This window comes from Salvelinus fontinalis, chromosome 6 (assembly GCF_029448725.1).
Source record: "Salvelinus fontinalis isolate EN_2023a chromosome 6, ASM2944872v1, whole genome shotgun sequence".
NCBI lineage: Eukaryota > Metazoa > Chordata > Actinopteri > Salmoniformes > Salmonidae > Salvelinus > Salvelinus fontinalis.
This window is the reverse complement of record NC_074670.1, coordinates 46,443,871-46,460,329: the sequence shown is the minus strand read 5'-3', so window position 1 is coordinate 46,460,329 and position 16,459 is coordinate 46,443,871. Positions and strand designations below refer to the sequence as shown.

At 41.9% G+C, this 16,459-nt stretch overlaps 1 protein-coding gene across 2 annotated transcripts in view; it reads left to right on the top strand.

Annotated features, from left to right (window-relative positions):
- Nucleotides 1–15,696, top strand: part of LOC129857911 (regulator of G-protein signaling 14-like) — a 33,548-nt gene extending 17,852 nt beyond the window's left edge. For both annotated transcript variants that reach the window (XM_055926600.1, XM_055926598.1), the window contains exons 9-15: nt 2,355–2,573; nt 2,728–2,804; nt 11,913–12,039; nt 13,152–13,233; nt 13,842–13,882; nt 13,998–14,091; nt 14,278–15,696. In XM_055926600.1, the coding sequence (XP_055782575.1) occupies nt 2,355–2,573; nt 2,728–2,804; nt 11,913–12,039; nt 13,152–13,233; nt 13,842–13,882; nt 13,998–14,091; nt 14,278–14,579 (942 nt within the window). In that variant the 3' untranslated portion in view covers nt 14,580–15,696. The remainder of the gene's footprint in view (nt 1–2,354; nt 2,574–2,727; nt 2,805–11,912; nt 12,040–13,151; nt 13,234–13,841; nt 13,883–13,997; nt 14,092–14,277) is intronic.
- The last annotated feature ends 763 nt before the right edge of the window (nt 15,697–16,459 follow it).

Genomic DNA, 16,459 nt, shown 5'->3' with positions numbered 1-16,459 from the left:
AATAAGAATTAGAAATAAAAGGAAAAATTAATTAAAGAGCAGCAGTAAAATAACAATAGCGAGTCTATATACAGGGTTACACAGGGGGTACCGGTACAGAGTCAATGTGAGGGGGCACCGGTTAGTCGAGGTAATTGAGGTAATATGTAGGTAGAGATATTAAAGTGACTATGCATAGATAACAACAGAGAGTAGCAGTGGCGTAAAAGAGGGGGTGTGGGGGGAGGGGGGCAATGCAAATAGTCTGGGTAGCCATTTGATTAGCTGTTCAGGAGTCTTATGGCTTGGGGGTAGAAGCTGTTTAGAAGCCTCTTGGACCTACACTTGGCGCTCCGGTACCGCTTGCCATGCGGTAGCAGAGAGAACAGTCTATGACTAGGGTGGCTGGAGTCTTTGACACTTTTTAGGGCCTTCCTTTGACACCGCCTGGTATAGAGGACCTGGATGGCAGGAAGCTTGGCCCCAGTGATGTACTGGACTGTACGCACTACCCTCTGTAGTGCCTTGCTGTCGGAGGCTGAGCAGTTGCCATACCACGCTGTGATGCAACCAGTCAGGATGCTCTCGATGGTGCAGCTGTAGAACCTTTTGAGGATCTTAGGACCAATGGCAAATCTTTTCAGTCTCCTGAGGGGGAATATGTTTTGTCATGCCCTCTTCACGACTGTCATGGTGTGTTTGGACCATGTTAGTTTGTTGGTGATGTGGATACCAAGAAACTTGAAGCTCTCAACCTGCTCCACTACAGCCCCATCGATGAGAATGTAGGCGTGCTCGGTCCTCCTTTTCCTGTAGTCCACATCATTTCCTTTGTCTTGATCACGTTGAGGGAGCTGTTGTTGTCCAGGCAACACACGGCCAGGTCTCAGACCTCCTCCCTATAGACTGTCTCGTCGTTGTCGGTGATCAGGCCTATCACAGTTGTGTCATTGGCAAGCTTAATGATGGTGTTGTGCCTGGCCGTGCAGTCATGAGTGAAAAGGGAGTACAGGAGGGGACTGAGTGTGGCAGATGGGTTGTTGCCTACCCTTACCACCTGGGGGCTGCCCGTCAGGAAGTCCAAGATCCAGTTGCAGAGGGAGGTGTTTAGTCCCAGGGTCCTTAGCTTATTGATGAGCTTTGAGGGCACTATGGTGTTGAACGCTGAGCTGTATTCAATGAATAGCATTCTCACATAGGTATTCCTTTTGTCCATGTGAGATAGGGCAGTGTGGAGTTCAATAGAGATTGCATCATGTGTAGATCTGTTAGGGCGCTGTGCAAATTGGAGTGGGTCTAGGGCTTCTGGAATAATGGTGTTGATGTGAGCCATGACCAGCCTTTCAAAGCACTTCATGGCTACAGATGTGAGTGCTACGGGTCGGTAGTCATTTAGGCAGGTTACCTTAGTTTTCTTGGGCACAGGCACTATGGTGGTCTGCTTAAAACATGTTGGTATTACAGACTCAGACAGGGGGAGGTTGAAAATGTCAGTGAAGACACTTGCTAGTTGGTCCCGGAACATATTCCAGTCTGTGCTAACAAAACAGTCCTGTAACTTAGCATTTTCTTCATTTGACCACTTTTTTACTGACCGAGTCACTGGTGCTTCCTGCATAGAATTATGGTCAGATTTGCCAAATGGAGGGTGAGGGAGAACTTTGTGTGTGGAGTTAAGGTGGTTTAGAGTTTTTTCCCCTTTGGTTGCACATTTAACATGCGGATAGAAATTTGGTAAAACTGAATCAAGTTTCCCTGCGTTAAAGTCATCGGCCACTAGGACCGCCGCCTCTGGATGAGCGTTTTCCTGTTTGCTTGTGGCGGAATACAGCTCATTGACTGTGGTCTTAGTGCCAGCATCGGTCTGTGGTGGTATGTAGACAGCTACGAAAAATACAGATGAAAAATCTCTAGGTACAGTAGATAGTGTGGTCTACAGCTTATCATCAGATACTTTGGGTATCTCAGAGGCCAGATTCTCTCTCTGTGTTTTGGCTCCAACAATAAGTGCCTCAGTCTTGTTTTGATTTTGTAGAAGGAAGTTGTGAGACATCCAAGTATTTTAATCTTTAATACAGTCTAATGATTTTTCCGTGGAGCTAAAATCCTCTGGTGACACAGAAATGTAAAGATGTGTATCGTCTTCATAGCAGTAAAAATAAATCCTGTGCTTTCTGATAACGTTGATAAATGCATCATACTGGGCTTGACTCTGTCATCTGGGCTGTGGGAGGAGAATAGGGTGACATACCATATGTTGTATGTAGAAAAATATAGACTTCAATGATTAAGTGTATTCCTTTCCTCCCTTTCTTCCTCTCCTCTCTCCTCCTGCTCCCATCTCTCTACCTTCTCTCCCTCCCTCTCTGATCCAGAACGGTCGCTCCAGTCCCCGTCCCTCAGACCAAGGGCAGGGTGATGGAGGTGGTGGTAGTGTGGAGGGGGGTTACTGCTGTGTCTACCTGCCTGACGGCAGTGCCTCCCTGGCTCCTACACGGCCCGGCCTCCCCCTAAAAGAAATGCTGTCAGGCCTCTGTGAGAAGAGAGGTTTCCCCCTTAAAGACATCCTCATCTATCTCCACAACAAAGACATGGTGAGCCCAGGCCCGCACCCTCAGCTCAAGTCTCACTTTATAACCCCGTTTCAGTGACTGAGCTCTGGGGCGAGAGTTTTTTGTTATTAAAGTTCTATTCTATTCTACTCTATAGTGACGGTATCTATTGTTTGTGTATATGCTCTCCCTACAGCAGCCACTATCTCTGGAGCAGGACTGTTCCGTACTGAGAGACCAGCAGGTCTCCCTGGAGCTGAGGGTAACGTTTGCGTAAGTCAGTGCCTCTTCCTGTCTGACTCATCATCAATGTATTTCTGGGTTTATGTGTTAACTTCTTAGGGCTAGGGGGCAGTATTTGGAAGTCCGGATGACTGACGTGCCCAAAGTAAACTGCTTGTTACTCAGACCCAGAGGCTAGGATATGCATGTATTTGGTATTATTGGATGGAAAACACACTGAAGTTTCTAAAAATGTTAAAATAATGTCTGTGAGCATAACAGAACTGATATGGAAAGCAAAAACCAGAGGAGAATCCATCAAATATATATATTTTTTTAGGTCACCACCCATTGAAAATGCTTGTCTATGGGAAATTCAAAGGAAATCCTCCCAGGTTGCAGTTCCTATGGCTTCCACTAGATGTTAACAGTCTTTAGAAAGTGTTTCAGGCTTGTTCTTTTTTAAAATTAGCTAGAATTTGTAGTTTTTCAAGGTGGCAATCATTTGGACTGTAGTCTTGTGGCGCGCGTGGATCAGGGCGCGCACTCCGTTATTTATCTCCGGTATTGAACATACTATTCTCCGTCTTAAATTTGATTGTTTATTGACATATTAGTGTAGCTGAGGATTGATTAGAAACATTGTTTGACTTGTTTGGACGACGTTTATTGGTAACTTTTGGGATTGCTTCATCTGCATGTTGAACGACTGGAACGGGTGGGTTACTGAATCAAACGCGCCAACTAAACTGACTTTTTTGGGATAAAATAAGGACTTTATCGAACAAAATGACCATTTGTTTTGTAGCTGGGACCCTTGGGATTGCAAACAGAGGAAGATCTTCAAAGGTAACTGATTTATTTTATCACTATTTCTGACTTTTGTGACGCCTCTGCTGGCTTTCACCGTAAAGCCTTTTTAAAATCTGACAAAATGGCTGGATTAACAAGAAGTTAAGCTTTTAAATGATGTATGACACTTGTATTTTCATGAATGTTTAATATTACAATTTTTGCATTTTGAATTTCGCGCTCTGCAATTTCACCGGATGTTGGCGAGGTGGGTCACTAGCACCCCACATAGCCGAAAAAGGGCTTTAGCCCCACCCATCTCTTTAATGGTTGTTCTTAGTGCTCTGTCCTAACAACAATGATCAAGCACCCAAGCTAACTGGCTAACGTTGGCTAGCTTGCTAGCTTCTTTCAGACACAAATGAGAGAACTGCTCACTGACCATTTTACTCGCGCGAGCAGAGCTGGTTAGACTGTTTTTATGTTATCCAGAGAATTGGTGACTGCAACTGTGCTTCTGGCAACAATTTATGCTTTTTTGCCGACCTTTACTGACACCGGCCATTTTCAATGGGTGTTGAGCGTTCATAAATTAATTTGTTATTCTGTGCTCTGGCTCACGCAGACGAGAGTGGATAGCCAAAGCGAATTTACCAGCTACGTCTATCCACAGTTGTCACAGTGACATTCTATTTAAATGGTTACTTGCATAATGGAGTCTTTTGTTAAGACATGTAGCTAGCTAGCTAGCTAGGTAACCAATGAACCAAAATCCCAACTCATGACGTTACTACCCTGCATGAATCTGCAGGTAGCTAACCAACCAGGTTCAATGTTAGCTAGCTAACATAAGGCTATAACTAGCAAAGTAAATGTCTCTGAGATACAAATAATAAGATCATACATGTAACGTTAGCTAGCGAGCCAGCCAGCTAATGTTTTCTAACTATCTAACAGTACACTTTAACTTGAAATAAAAACAACTTCCTGTCAAAATTAGAAATGTGTAATATCTGAAAATGTAGCTAGCTAGACTATCTTACCTGTGCTCTGAAATCGGAGTATTTAGACAGAGCTAATTTACCAGCTATGTCTATCAACAGTCGTCGCGGTGACATTCTATTGAAATGGTTAATTGCAGAGTGGAGTCTTGTTAAGACATGTAGCATAGCTAGCTAGCTAAACAATGAACCACAATCACAACTTGTGCTGCTACTACCCTGCATGAATTTGCAGGGAGCTAACCAACCAGATTCAATGTTAGCTAGCTAACATTAGCCTATAACTAGCAAAGCAAATGGCTCTGAGATACAAATAATAAGACCATACATGTAACATTAGCTAGCGAACCAGGAAACTAACGTTAGCTAGCTAGCTAGCCAGCTAACAGTAGACTTTACTTGAAATGAAAATTAATTTCTGCCAAAATTAAAAGTGTAATATCTGAAAATGTAGCTAGATAGACTATCTTACCCATGTACATCATGGATGGACGCCTCTCCCTGTCATGGATGCCATGGTTGCCCTTAGTTTGAAGATGTAATCCAGAGACATGTGTTTTCTCCATCACCTTAGCTATCATACTCTAATTTCACTGATTTCAAGACTCGGTCCTCCAGAAAGTGGAGAGCAACACTTATGCAGTTCTACTACGGGATACATTTTTTTAAGTGCAGCGTTGGACAGAATTACCTACACATACTGACCAGCTCAAATAGACAGAAGCATGCTTTATGGCAGACCAATTCAAAGTCATCTCTCGGCATACCCAGCCAATCATGGCTTGCTAACTTTTTCTGTGGCAAAACAAACTGGGCTCGTAATGTAACAATTTTATTCATATTTACAGATGGCATAAAAGTCTGTTATGAAGGCACATGAAACTTCACATGTTCCACAAGGGATTTCTGCCAAAAAAGGCATTTTGATTTTTTAAAAATTAAAAGTTTACGTTCAAATGGCTCTCCTGTGAAGTAGTGACCCACAACATACGCCTAGTTTCCTGAGATCAGTCACAAATTAGCTTTTAAGAAGGCACACCTGTTAATTGAAATGCATTCCAGGTGACTACCTCATGAAGCTGGTTGAGGGAATGAATAGGTTTCCACATTTTTGACTGGTACTGTGTATGATGGGATGTACAGACATTATGGACAGTATGTGGATAGAGTATTTAGTAGATCTGTAGAATACACAGGATAGAATAGTATATATGTACAGCAATAGTTTAATAGGATGGCATTGACTAGAATACAGTCTATACATATGACGTGGGTAAAACAGTATGTGAACATTATTAAAGTAACCAGTGATTCCATGTCTATGTACAGAGGCTTGAGGATTGAGTAACCGAGTGGTAGCTGACTAGTGACATTGACTAGGGCACGGTTCAGGGCACGGTACTGGGTGAAGGCTGGCTAGTGATGGCTATTTAACAGTCTGATGGCCTTTGTCCCAGCTTTGATGCACCTGTACTGACCTCGCCTTTTGAATGATAGCGGGGTGAACAGACCGTGGCTCGGGTGGTTGATGTCCTTGATTATCTTTTTGACCTTCCTGTGACATCTTGCGGCTGCAGGATATCCTGGAGGGCAGGCAGTGTGCCCTCGGGGATGCGTTGGGCAGACTGCACCGCCCTCTGGAGTGCCCTGCGGTTGCAGGCAGTGCAGTTTCCATACCTGGCGGTGCATTTGCCGTACCTGTCGGTGGTACAGCCCGACAGGATGCTCTATAAATATTTGTGAGGGTCTTAGGGGCTAAGGCGTGCGCGGCCACGCATTCATGGGTGAACATCGAGTACAGGAGGGGGCGGAGCACGCACCCTTGTGGGGCCCCTGTGTTGAGAATCAGCATTGGGGGTGCTCTGTAAGGAAGTCCAGGACCCAGTTGCATAGGGCAGGGTTCAGACCCAGGGCCCTGAGCTTAATGATGAGCTTGGAGGGTACTATGGTGTTAAAGGCTGAGCTGTAGTCAATGAACAACATTCTTACATAGGTATTCCTCTTGTCCAGATGGGATAGGGCAGTGTGCAGTCCGATGGCGATTGCATCATCTGTGGATCTATTGGGGTGGTATGCAAATTGAAGTGGGTCTAAGGTGTCGGGTAAGGTGGAGGTGATAGGATCCCTAACTAGCCTCTCAAAGAACTACATGACGACAGAAGTGAGTGCTACGAGGCGATAGCCATTTAGTTCAGTTACCTTTGCTTTCTTGGGTACAGGAACAATGGTGGACATCTTGAAGCAAGTGGGAACAGAAGACTGGGATAAGGGAGAGATTGAATATATCCGTAAACATGTCTAAGGATGCTGTCTGGGCCAGGAGCCTTGCGATGCTTAAAACATGCTTAAATGTCTTACTCACATCGGCCACGGAGAACGAGAGCCCACAGTCCCCGGGAGCGGCCCACATCGGTGGCACTGCACTGTGTTATCTTCAAAGTGGGCAAGGAAGGTGTTTATCTTGTCCGGGAGTAAGACATTGGTGTCCGCGACATCGCTGGTTTTCACTTTGTAATCCATCTTGAGTCCCTGCCACATATGTCTCGTGTCTGAGACATTGAATTGCGACTACACTTTGTCTCTGTGCTGACATTTTTCCTGTTTGATAACATAACTGCACTGAACGTATTCAACCATATTCCCAGTCACCATGCCATGGTTAAATGCAGGTGTTCGCACTTTCAGTTTTGCGCGAATCTACAGTTTTTGGTTTGGGAAGGTTTAAATAGTCACAATGAGAACAACATCCCCTATACACTTCCTGATGAACACCGTGTCAGTATATACGTCAATGTTATTCTCAGAAGTAACCCGAAATATATCCCCGTCCACGTGATCAAAACAATCTTGAAGCATGGATTCCGATTGGTCAGACCAGTGTTGAATAGATCTTAGCATGGGTACTTCCTGTTTGAGTTTCTGCCTATAGGAAGCGAGGAGCAGAATGGAGTCATGATCTGATTTGCCAAAGGGATGGTGGGGGAGGGCCTTGTAGCCATCCCGGAAGGGAGAATAATAATGGTTGAGAGTTTTCGATGCGCGAGTACTACAGGCAATGTGTTGATAGAATTTCAGTAGTGTTTTCCTCATATTTGCTTTGTTAAATTCCCCAGCTACAGTAAATGCCACCTTAGTATATTCAGTTTCCAGTTTGCACAAAGTCCAGTGTAGTTCCTTGAGGGCCGTCCTGGTATCGGCTTGAGGGGGAATATATACGGCTGTGACTATAACCGAAGACAATTCTCTTGGCATTTGATTGTGAGTTATTCTAGGTTGGGTGAACAAAAGGACTTGAGTTCTTGTACATTGTCACAATCACACCATGAGTAGTTAAAATCTCGACAGGATCGGTGTGTCCCCCGCGGGACGGTTGAGCTAACGTAGGCTAATGTGATTAGCATGAGGTTGTAAGTAACAACAACATTTCCCAGTACATAGACATATCGGATATTGGCAGAAAGCTTACATTATTGTTAATCTAACTGCACTGTCCAATTTACAGTAGATATTACAGTGAAAGAATACCATGCTATTGTTTGAGGATAGTGCACAGTTATGAAAATGTATTAATAAACCAATTAGGCACATTTGGGCAGTCTTGATACAACATTTTGAAGAGAAATGCAATGGTTTGTTGGATCAGTCTAAAACTTTGCACATACACTGCTGCCAACTAGTAACCAAAATCTAAATTGTGCCTTAGCTGGAATAATACATTATGGCCTTTCTCTTGCATTTCAAAGATGATGGTATTAAAAAATACAAAAAAACGCATGTTTTTTTCTTTGTATTATCTTTTACCAGGTCTAATGTGTTATATTCTCCTACATTAATTAATTAATTTAGCATTTCCACAAACTTCAAAGTGCTTCCTTTCAAATGGTATCAAGAATATGCATATCCTTGCTTCAGGTCCTGAGCTAAAGGCAGTTAGATTTGGGTATGTAATTTTAAGTGAAAATTGAAAAAAGGGGCAGATCCTTAAGAGGTTCATGAAACATACACCACCACCTTTTTTCTTCTCGGAGAGTTCTTTATTAATCCTGTCTGCGCGCTGTACTGAGAACCCAGCTGGCTTTATGGATGAGGACAGTATATCCTGAGAGAGCCATGATTTCATGAAACAGAGTAGTTACAGTCCCTGATGTCTCTCTGGAAGGAGATCCTCACCCTGAGCTCGTCTACTTTATTGTCCAAGGACAAAATAATAGCGAGTAATATACTCAGGAGAGGTGGATGGTGTGCACACCTCCTGAGTCAGACTAGAAGTTCACTCCGAATACCTCCGCTCCACCTGTGGCGTCTTGGAGCAGCCTCTGGGATAAGTTCAATTGCCTTGGGCGGGTACAAACAAAGGACCCCAATTCGGGAAAGTTGTATTTCTGATCGTAATGCTTGTGAATTACCGCCTCTCTGATATCCTAAAGTTATTTCCAGCTGTATGTAATAACACAAAACATTTTCTAGGCCATAGAAATACTGCAAAGTTGCTTAGGAGCTAGAAGCGGAGCACCATCTTACTTATTCATCCCACACACACATTAAGAGAGTGTGAACGACGCTGACTGGGTGTAGACAAATAAGAGCTCTCCAGTAGGTACCAAAACATTCAAAGGCCATTTTCTCAAAAGTGAGGTTACAACTTTCAAAGCAGAATTACTTTCCCATTGTTCCTCAAATGCAGTGTATGGTATACCATTTTGTAGCTCTGTGTCTCTGCTTTTATCCAATTTAAAAAACACAATTTACATTTCTTTCCTTAATGCGTTTGAGCCAATCAGTTGTGTTGTGACAAGGTAGGGGTGGTATACAGAAGATAGCTCTATTTGGAAAAAGACAAAGTCCATGTTATGGCAAGAACAGCTCAAATAAGCAAAGAGAAACAACAGTCCATCATTACTTTAAGACATGAAGGTCAGTCAATGCCTCCACAATCAACTGACCTCAACCCAATTGAGATGGATTGGGATAAGTTGGACCGCAGAGTGAAGGAAAGCAGCCAACAAGTGCTCAGCATACTCCTTCAAGACTGTTGGAAAAGCATTTCAGGTGAAGCTGGTTGAGAAAATGCCAAGTGTGCAAAGCTGTCATCAAGGCAAAGGTTGGCTACTTTGAAGAATCTCAAATCTAAAATATGTTTTGATTTGTTTAACCTGTCTAGGATCAGCGTGGCGCTAGCGGCACACCCCCCCCCCCCCCCACTGAAAAACCAGTGCCGCGAAATTCAAAAAAAATATTTTTTTTAAATATTTAACTTTCACACATTAAAGTCCAATACAGCTAATGAAAGACACAGATCTTGTGAATCCAGTCAACATTTCCGATTTTTAAAATGTTTTACAGGGAAGACACAATATGTAAAGATGTACATCTATTACCTAAAAACACATTAGCATAATCCACCATCTTTTATTTGTCCACCAACACCAGTAGCCATCACCAATTCGACTAAACTAAGATATTTATAGCCCCTAACCAACAAAAAAACTCATCAGATGACAGTCTGATAACATATTTATGGTATGGGATAGGTTTTGTTAGAAAAAAGTGCATATTTCAGGTATATGGCATAGTTTACAATTGCACCCACCATCACAAATGGACTAGAATAATTACAATGAGCAACGTGTTTACCTAACTACTAATCATCAAACATTTCGTAAAAATACACAGCATACACGAATCGAAAGACACAGATCCTGTGAATACAGACAATATTTCAGATTTTCTAAGTGTCTTACAGCGAAAACACAATAAATCGTTATATTAGCTTAGCACATAGCAATTAGCAGCCCAGCATTGATTCTAGCCAAAGTGAGCGATAAAAGTCAACATCGCCAAAAGATATTAATTTTTTCACTAACCTTCTCAGAATTCTTCCGATGACACTCCTGTAACATCATATTACACAATCCATATAGAGTTTGATCGAAAATGTTTATATTTAGCCACCAAAATCATGGTTAGACAATGTGAAATGTAGCTCAGCTGGTCAGAAAATGTCCTTGCGCCACTTAGACAGTGATCTACTCTTATACATAAATACTCATAAACGTGACTAAAAAATATAGGGTGGACAGGGATTGATAGACAATTTAATTCTTAATACAATTGCGTTATTACATTTTTTAATTTATCCTTACTTTTCAATACAGTTTGCGCCAAGCGAAGCTACGTCAAAAAACATGGCGTCCTAAGCCACTAAAATGTTTCGACAGAAACACGATTTATCATAATAAAAATGTCCTACCTTGAGCTGTTCTTCCATCAGTATCTTGGGCAAAGGATCCTTTCTTGGGAGAAATCGTCTTTTGGTGGAAAGCTGTCCTCTTGCCATGTGGAAATGTCAACTGCGTTCGGGATGAACTGAAAAGCGTGCCCAACTTTTCACATCGTTGCAAAAATAAATGTCCCAAAATCGCACTAAACGGATATAAATTGCTATAAAACGCTTTAAATTAACTACTTTATGATGTTTTTAACTCCTATAACGAGTGAAAAGATGACCGGAGAAATATAACAGGCTAAACTAACGCTTGGAACAGGTGCGCGCCGGTGTCCTCTAGGCTCATGACGCAGCTCCCAAAGAATGACTAGCTTCAGGGTTTTTTCATTTGTAGGGCCTGTGAACGCGCAATCGACCCCGTTGGAATCGTCATCACGTAAAGGCATCCAGGGGAAGACGTAAGAAGTGTCCGTATAGTCATAGCAACGACAGTGCCCTTTTAACTGACTTCAGAAAAGTGGCCAACATTTCTCAAATCTGACTCCATGTCAGGGAAATTGCTGTAGAATGGGCTCTGTTCCACTTAGAGACAAAATTTCAACTCCTATAGAAACTATAGACTGTTTTCTATCCAATAATAATAATAATATGCATATTGTACGATCAAGGATTTTGTGGGAAGCCGTTTAAAAAATTAGCCAAATTAGCATAAATAGTCTAAACAGCGCCCCCATCCCCAACAGGTTAACACTTTTTTGGTTACTACATGATTCCATATGTGGTATTTCATAGTTTTGATGTCTTCACTATTATTCTACAATGTAGAAAATAGTAAAAATAAAGAAAAACCCTAGAATGAGTAGGTGTGTCCAAACTTTTGAATGGTACCGTTTTATACTCTGGATTCCGACATTGCTCATCCTAATATTTATGTATTTGTTAATTCCATTATTTTTATTTTAGATCTGTGTGCATTGTTGGGAATTGTTAGATATTACTGCCTGCTGGAGCTAGGAACACAAGCATTTTGATACATCTGCAATAACTTCTGCTAAATGTATGTACGCGACCAATAACATTTGATTTGATTTGTGTATTGTTTCTGAATATGTATTGTATATTGCTGTGTGTGCGTTTCAGGTTGGAGGTGGTTTTCACTGGTAAGACATGCGGCATCAAGGTGAAGTCCAGTAAGACTCTGCTGGATGCCCTTTCTATGGTACTAGAGAAACACCAACTCGGAACACACGAGGCCATGGTCACCATGGTGAGGACTGTGTGTGCGTGTGTGTGTTATACAATGTCTTGAGTGAATGTGTGTGTGTTCTAGAAATTCTGAGTGAATATCTATTGGTATTTGGTATTTTATTAGGATCCCCATTAGCTGTTGCAAAAGCAGCAGCTACTCTTCCTGGGGTCCACACAAAACATGAAACATAATAAGGGAATGACATAATACAGAACATCAATAGACAAGAACAGCTCAAGGACAGAACTACATTAAAAAAAAATTAAGTCACACGTAGCCTACAAAAGGCACACGTAGCATACACCCAAACTATCTAGGTCAAATAGGGGAGAGGCGTTGTGCCGCGAGGTGTTGCTTTATCTGTTTTTTTTACCAAGTTGGCTGTTTATTTGAGCAATATGAGATGGAAGGAAGTTCCATGCAATAAGGTGTCTATATAATACTGTACGCTTTCTTGAATTTGTTCTGGATTTTGGGACTGTGAAAAGACCCCTGGTGGCATGTCTGGTGGGATAAGTGTGTGTGTCAGAGCAGTGTGTAAATTGACAATGCAAACAATTTGGGATTTTCAACACATTCATGTTTCTTATAAAAAATAAGAAGTGATGCAGTCAGTCTCTCCTCAACTCTTAGCCAAGAGAGACTGGCATGCATAGTATTTATATCAGCCCTCTGATTACAATTAAGAGCAAAACATGCCGCTCTGTTCTGGGCCTGCTGCAGCTTAACTAGGTCTTTCCTTGCAGCACTGAACCACACGACTGAACAATAATCAAGATTAGACAAAACTAGAGCCTGCAGAACTTCCTTTTTGGAGTGTGGTGTCAGAAAAAAGCAGAGCATCTCTTTATTACGGCCAGACCTCTCCCCATCTTTACAACCATTGAATCTATATGTTTTGACCATGACAGTTTACAATCTAAGGTAATGCCAAGTAATGTCGTTTCCTAAACTTGTTCAACAGCCACAACATTCATTACCAGATTCAGCTGAGGTCTAGCACTTAAGGAATGATTTGTACCAAATACAATGCCTCTAGTTTTAGAGATGTTCAAGACCAGTTTATTACTGAGAAAGTGTGTGTGTGTGAGAGAAAGTGTCTGTGTGTGATCATATGTCCTGTTTTGCAGAGTGGGAGTGATGTGCCTCTGAGCATGAGCACCAATGTCTTCAAACTGGCCAATAAGACGCTGCAGCTCTACAAGGTCAAAGGTGAATACATACTGATTAGCACACACCTGTTAACTAGTTCTTTGTCCCATGATGAAAATAATAATGGACAGGTTTCAGGGCATTGTAGTGCTGGGGTTGTGTAACCTCACTGGTTTTCCAGTCCATTTAAACTCAGTTATATTATCAGCTATGTACAGTGTTTTATTTCCTTCTCTCTTTTTCTAATGGAGAAGACATTGGCATCAATTCATTCTCTGGCTCTTTCTATTCCGCCTGCCCGTACACTATTTCTTTCTTTCTTTCTCTCTCTCTCCTCTCTTCTCTCTCTTAGATGTCTGAGTACATTTGGCTTGTTGAGTGCTGTGTCACTGTGAGTTCACCCACCTCCTCTCTCTACTGCTCTGGGACCAGAACTGCCTTCACTTTGGATATGTGGTCACTCGCTGAGGCCTACTCATTACTCATGAGAAAGAGGGACTAGGAGATACTGAGGAGAAAGGGACTGGGGAACGGGGGGTTTATTCTAGCTTCTTCTGGGAAAAGCGCCTTTTAAGTGACTGATGTCAGGGTTTTGCCTTATGTCAAACTCCATAACATGTACAGTAGCCTGCCTATAGCTGACTATTGTTGTTGTGTTGTCTTTACAGTTAGCAGTTCCAGGGTCAGTGGCTCAACTCCAGTCACACAGGTGAGTCCTGCATAGTGATGGCCAGTTCGCATGGTAAGGAAAATGTCCTGGCCCTACTCATGTGTCCAGAGCTTAGCATGTGAACTATTTGTCTGTTCTTCTGAACCATTTCCAGGATCAAGCTACATCTCCAGTAGGCCCAGAGGTCCGTGTGTCCCCTCAGGCAGCCAACCCCAAGCCCAGGGTCAGGAAGAACCAAGAGATGGATGGTACGAGTCAGAACAATTGGGTCATGGCTTATTTACTGCGCCTCTCTAGGACTAAACCCTGGAGACTTCCTAATAGCTGTGACAATAACCTTTTTAGTCTCACCTTAGCCCTAATTTGAGACAAACTGTTTATATTTCTCTGTTATTTCTTTCTCCCCTTTTCCCATCTCTGTGTCTCTCTCTCAGCGATGATAGAGCTGTTGTCCAGAGCTCAGGCCTGTCGGGTGGATGACCAGAGAGGCCTGCTGACCAAGGAACACCTAGAGCTGCCCCAGTTCCTCTTGAAACCCCCTACCCAGGACCAGGAGACACAACAGGGGGAGGATGGAGAGGCTGCAGGGGGACAGGGGGATGGAGCCCCCACAGACATTAAAGAGGAGTCAGATAACCAACCCACCACCTTCTCCACTCCCACCCCGGTTGGAGCAGCAGAGTCAGGAGAGTGTGTAACAGACTCATCAGGTTCCAAACACATAGGTTCAAAATAAACAAGTGTCTGAGAGAGATTGTTTTTATAATTGTCACTTTTACTTTGTGTACCTGGTGTAAGTGTGAGTGTGTGTCTAGGACCCATTTTTCTGTGTGTGTGTGTTCGTGAACATGCTGAGGTCAGGTTTGGTCAAGGGATGTTGACACATGTAGCAATTCATCCTGTTTAAAGATTGTTTATCAAAGATTATAAGTTGTGCACAGGAAGTCCACAACTATTAAGAGACCTAGTCAAGCACTTTTGCTTATGATTGTCTGAATAAGGTCAGCGTCCAATGTGTTATAGTAGGAAACTGTATGAACTCTATTGTTTGTTTTAATCCCCAATGTCAAAGGTACAATATGTCATGATATGAAGGACCTTTATAGCTTCCAATTCCAGTAATTCCTTCATTGAAAAACATTTTTTTAATTTTTTTTATCAGACATCAGGGTGTCCCCTGATGTCTGATAAAAAATAAAAAAAATAAAACGTTTTTCAATGAAGGAATTACTTTTCATAATATTTAAGTTGAACTAATAGTACTTTTTGTGATTTTTCTTTAGTGTGCGATTTGATATTTAATTAAGGTGTTTGGTATTTTGCATTTTGAGTACTTTCAAAAGGGTCTTTCATATTTTGGGGTATTTTACTTTTCATAATATTTAAGTTGAACTAATAGTACTTTTTGTGATTTTTCTTTAGTGTGCGATTTGATATTTAATTAAGGTGTTTGGTATTTTGCATTTTGAGTACTTTCAAAAGGGTCTTTCATATTTTGGGGTATTTTACAATTTCATAATATTTAAGTTGAACTAATAGTACTTTTTGTGATTTTTCTTTAGTGTGCGATTTGATATTTAATTAATTAAGGTGTTTGGTATTTTGCATTTTGAGTACTTTTTTCTCTTGTGAAAGTTTGATATTTAATTTAATTGATTCATTGGCATTTAATATTTATGAGCACATTTTTGTTTCTTTGCTGTGTTTGCACTTTGAATGCCAGGTCTCCTGTGACGGCCAATCCTTTTCTGTGTTATCAGAGTGCTACTCAGGGTCAAACTTCAGTATTAACCTATAATGTTCTCATGCATTGTACAGTGCGTGAATAAATTATGTGATATTGATCTAATTTACCTCTGTAGCTGACTGTTGACTCTCTCACATCCACCGCAGAGTAAGCTCTTGTGGACAGACTACGTAACATGAACGGTAATCGAGCATCTGGTGCTATTACGCAAGATTTGAGTTAATGGTCCCTGAGATGAATTGCAGTGTTGTCATCCGAAATGAACATGTCACTGGGGATGCACTCTGATTGACTCTGACCGTCCTTCACCTCCATAAACTTGCTGCTGGAAGGGGCTCCCTCTTTGAAGATGCTTTTCTCAGATGGAGGCAGGTATTGGGGATTGCGTGTCTGTGAATCAGAGATTAAATTATTAGGATAGAATCTTTCACTTAGACCACTCCGGGCAAGCTGACATTACAATGTCAGTATGGCTGGTAAGCTGCAAACCACCTGCATCGTAACACCTTTACACTCTACTGAAATAGTTTTGCAAGTATTTACATACAGTGAGAGGACTGTAAATGCCAAACTACCCAGACTGATTGATCAAATGATGCAGTGGGTAGTCTGGTGTGTGTGTGTGTGTGTGTGTGTGTGTAATATAAATAAAGGAACGGTAAACGATAAACTCTGACATTCCTAGTACCTAAAGGACTGTCATGCTTCGACTGCACACACATTGTAGTCCTTTGTTATCAATCATGTATGTTTGCAAAAAATGCTTGAAAAACAATTTCAGTAATAAAGTGTTATTCATGGTGTGGTGTGTGTGTGTGTGTGTGTGTGTGTGTGTGTGTGTGTGTGTGTGTGCGTGTTCGTGCGCGCGC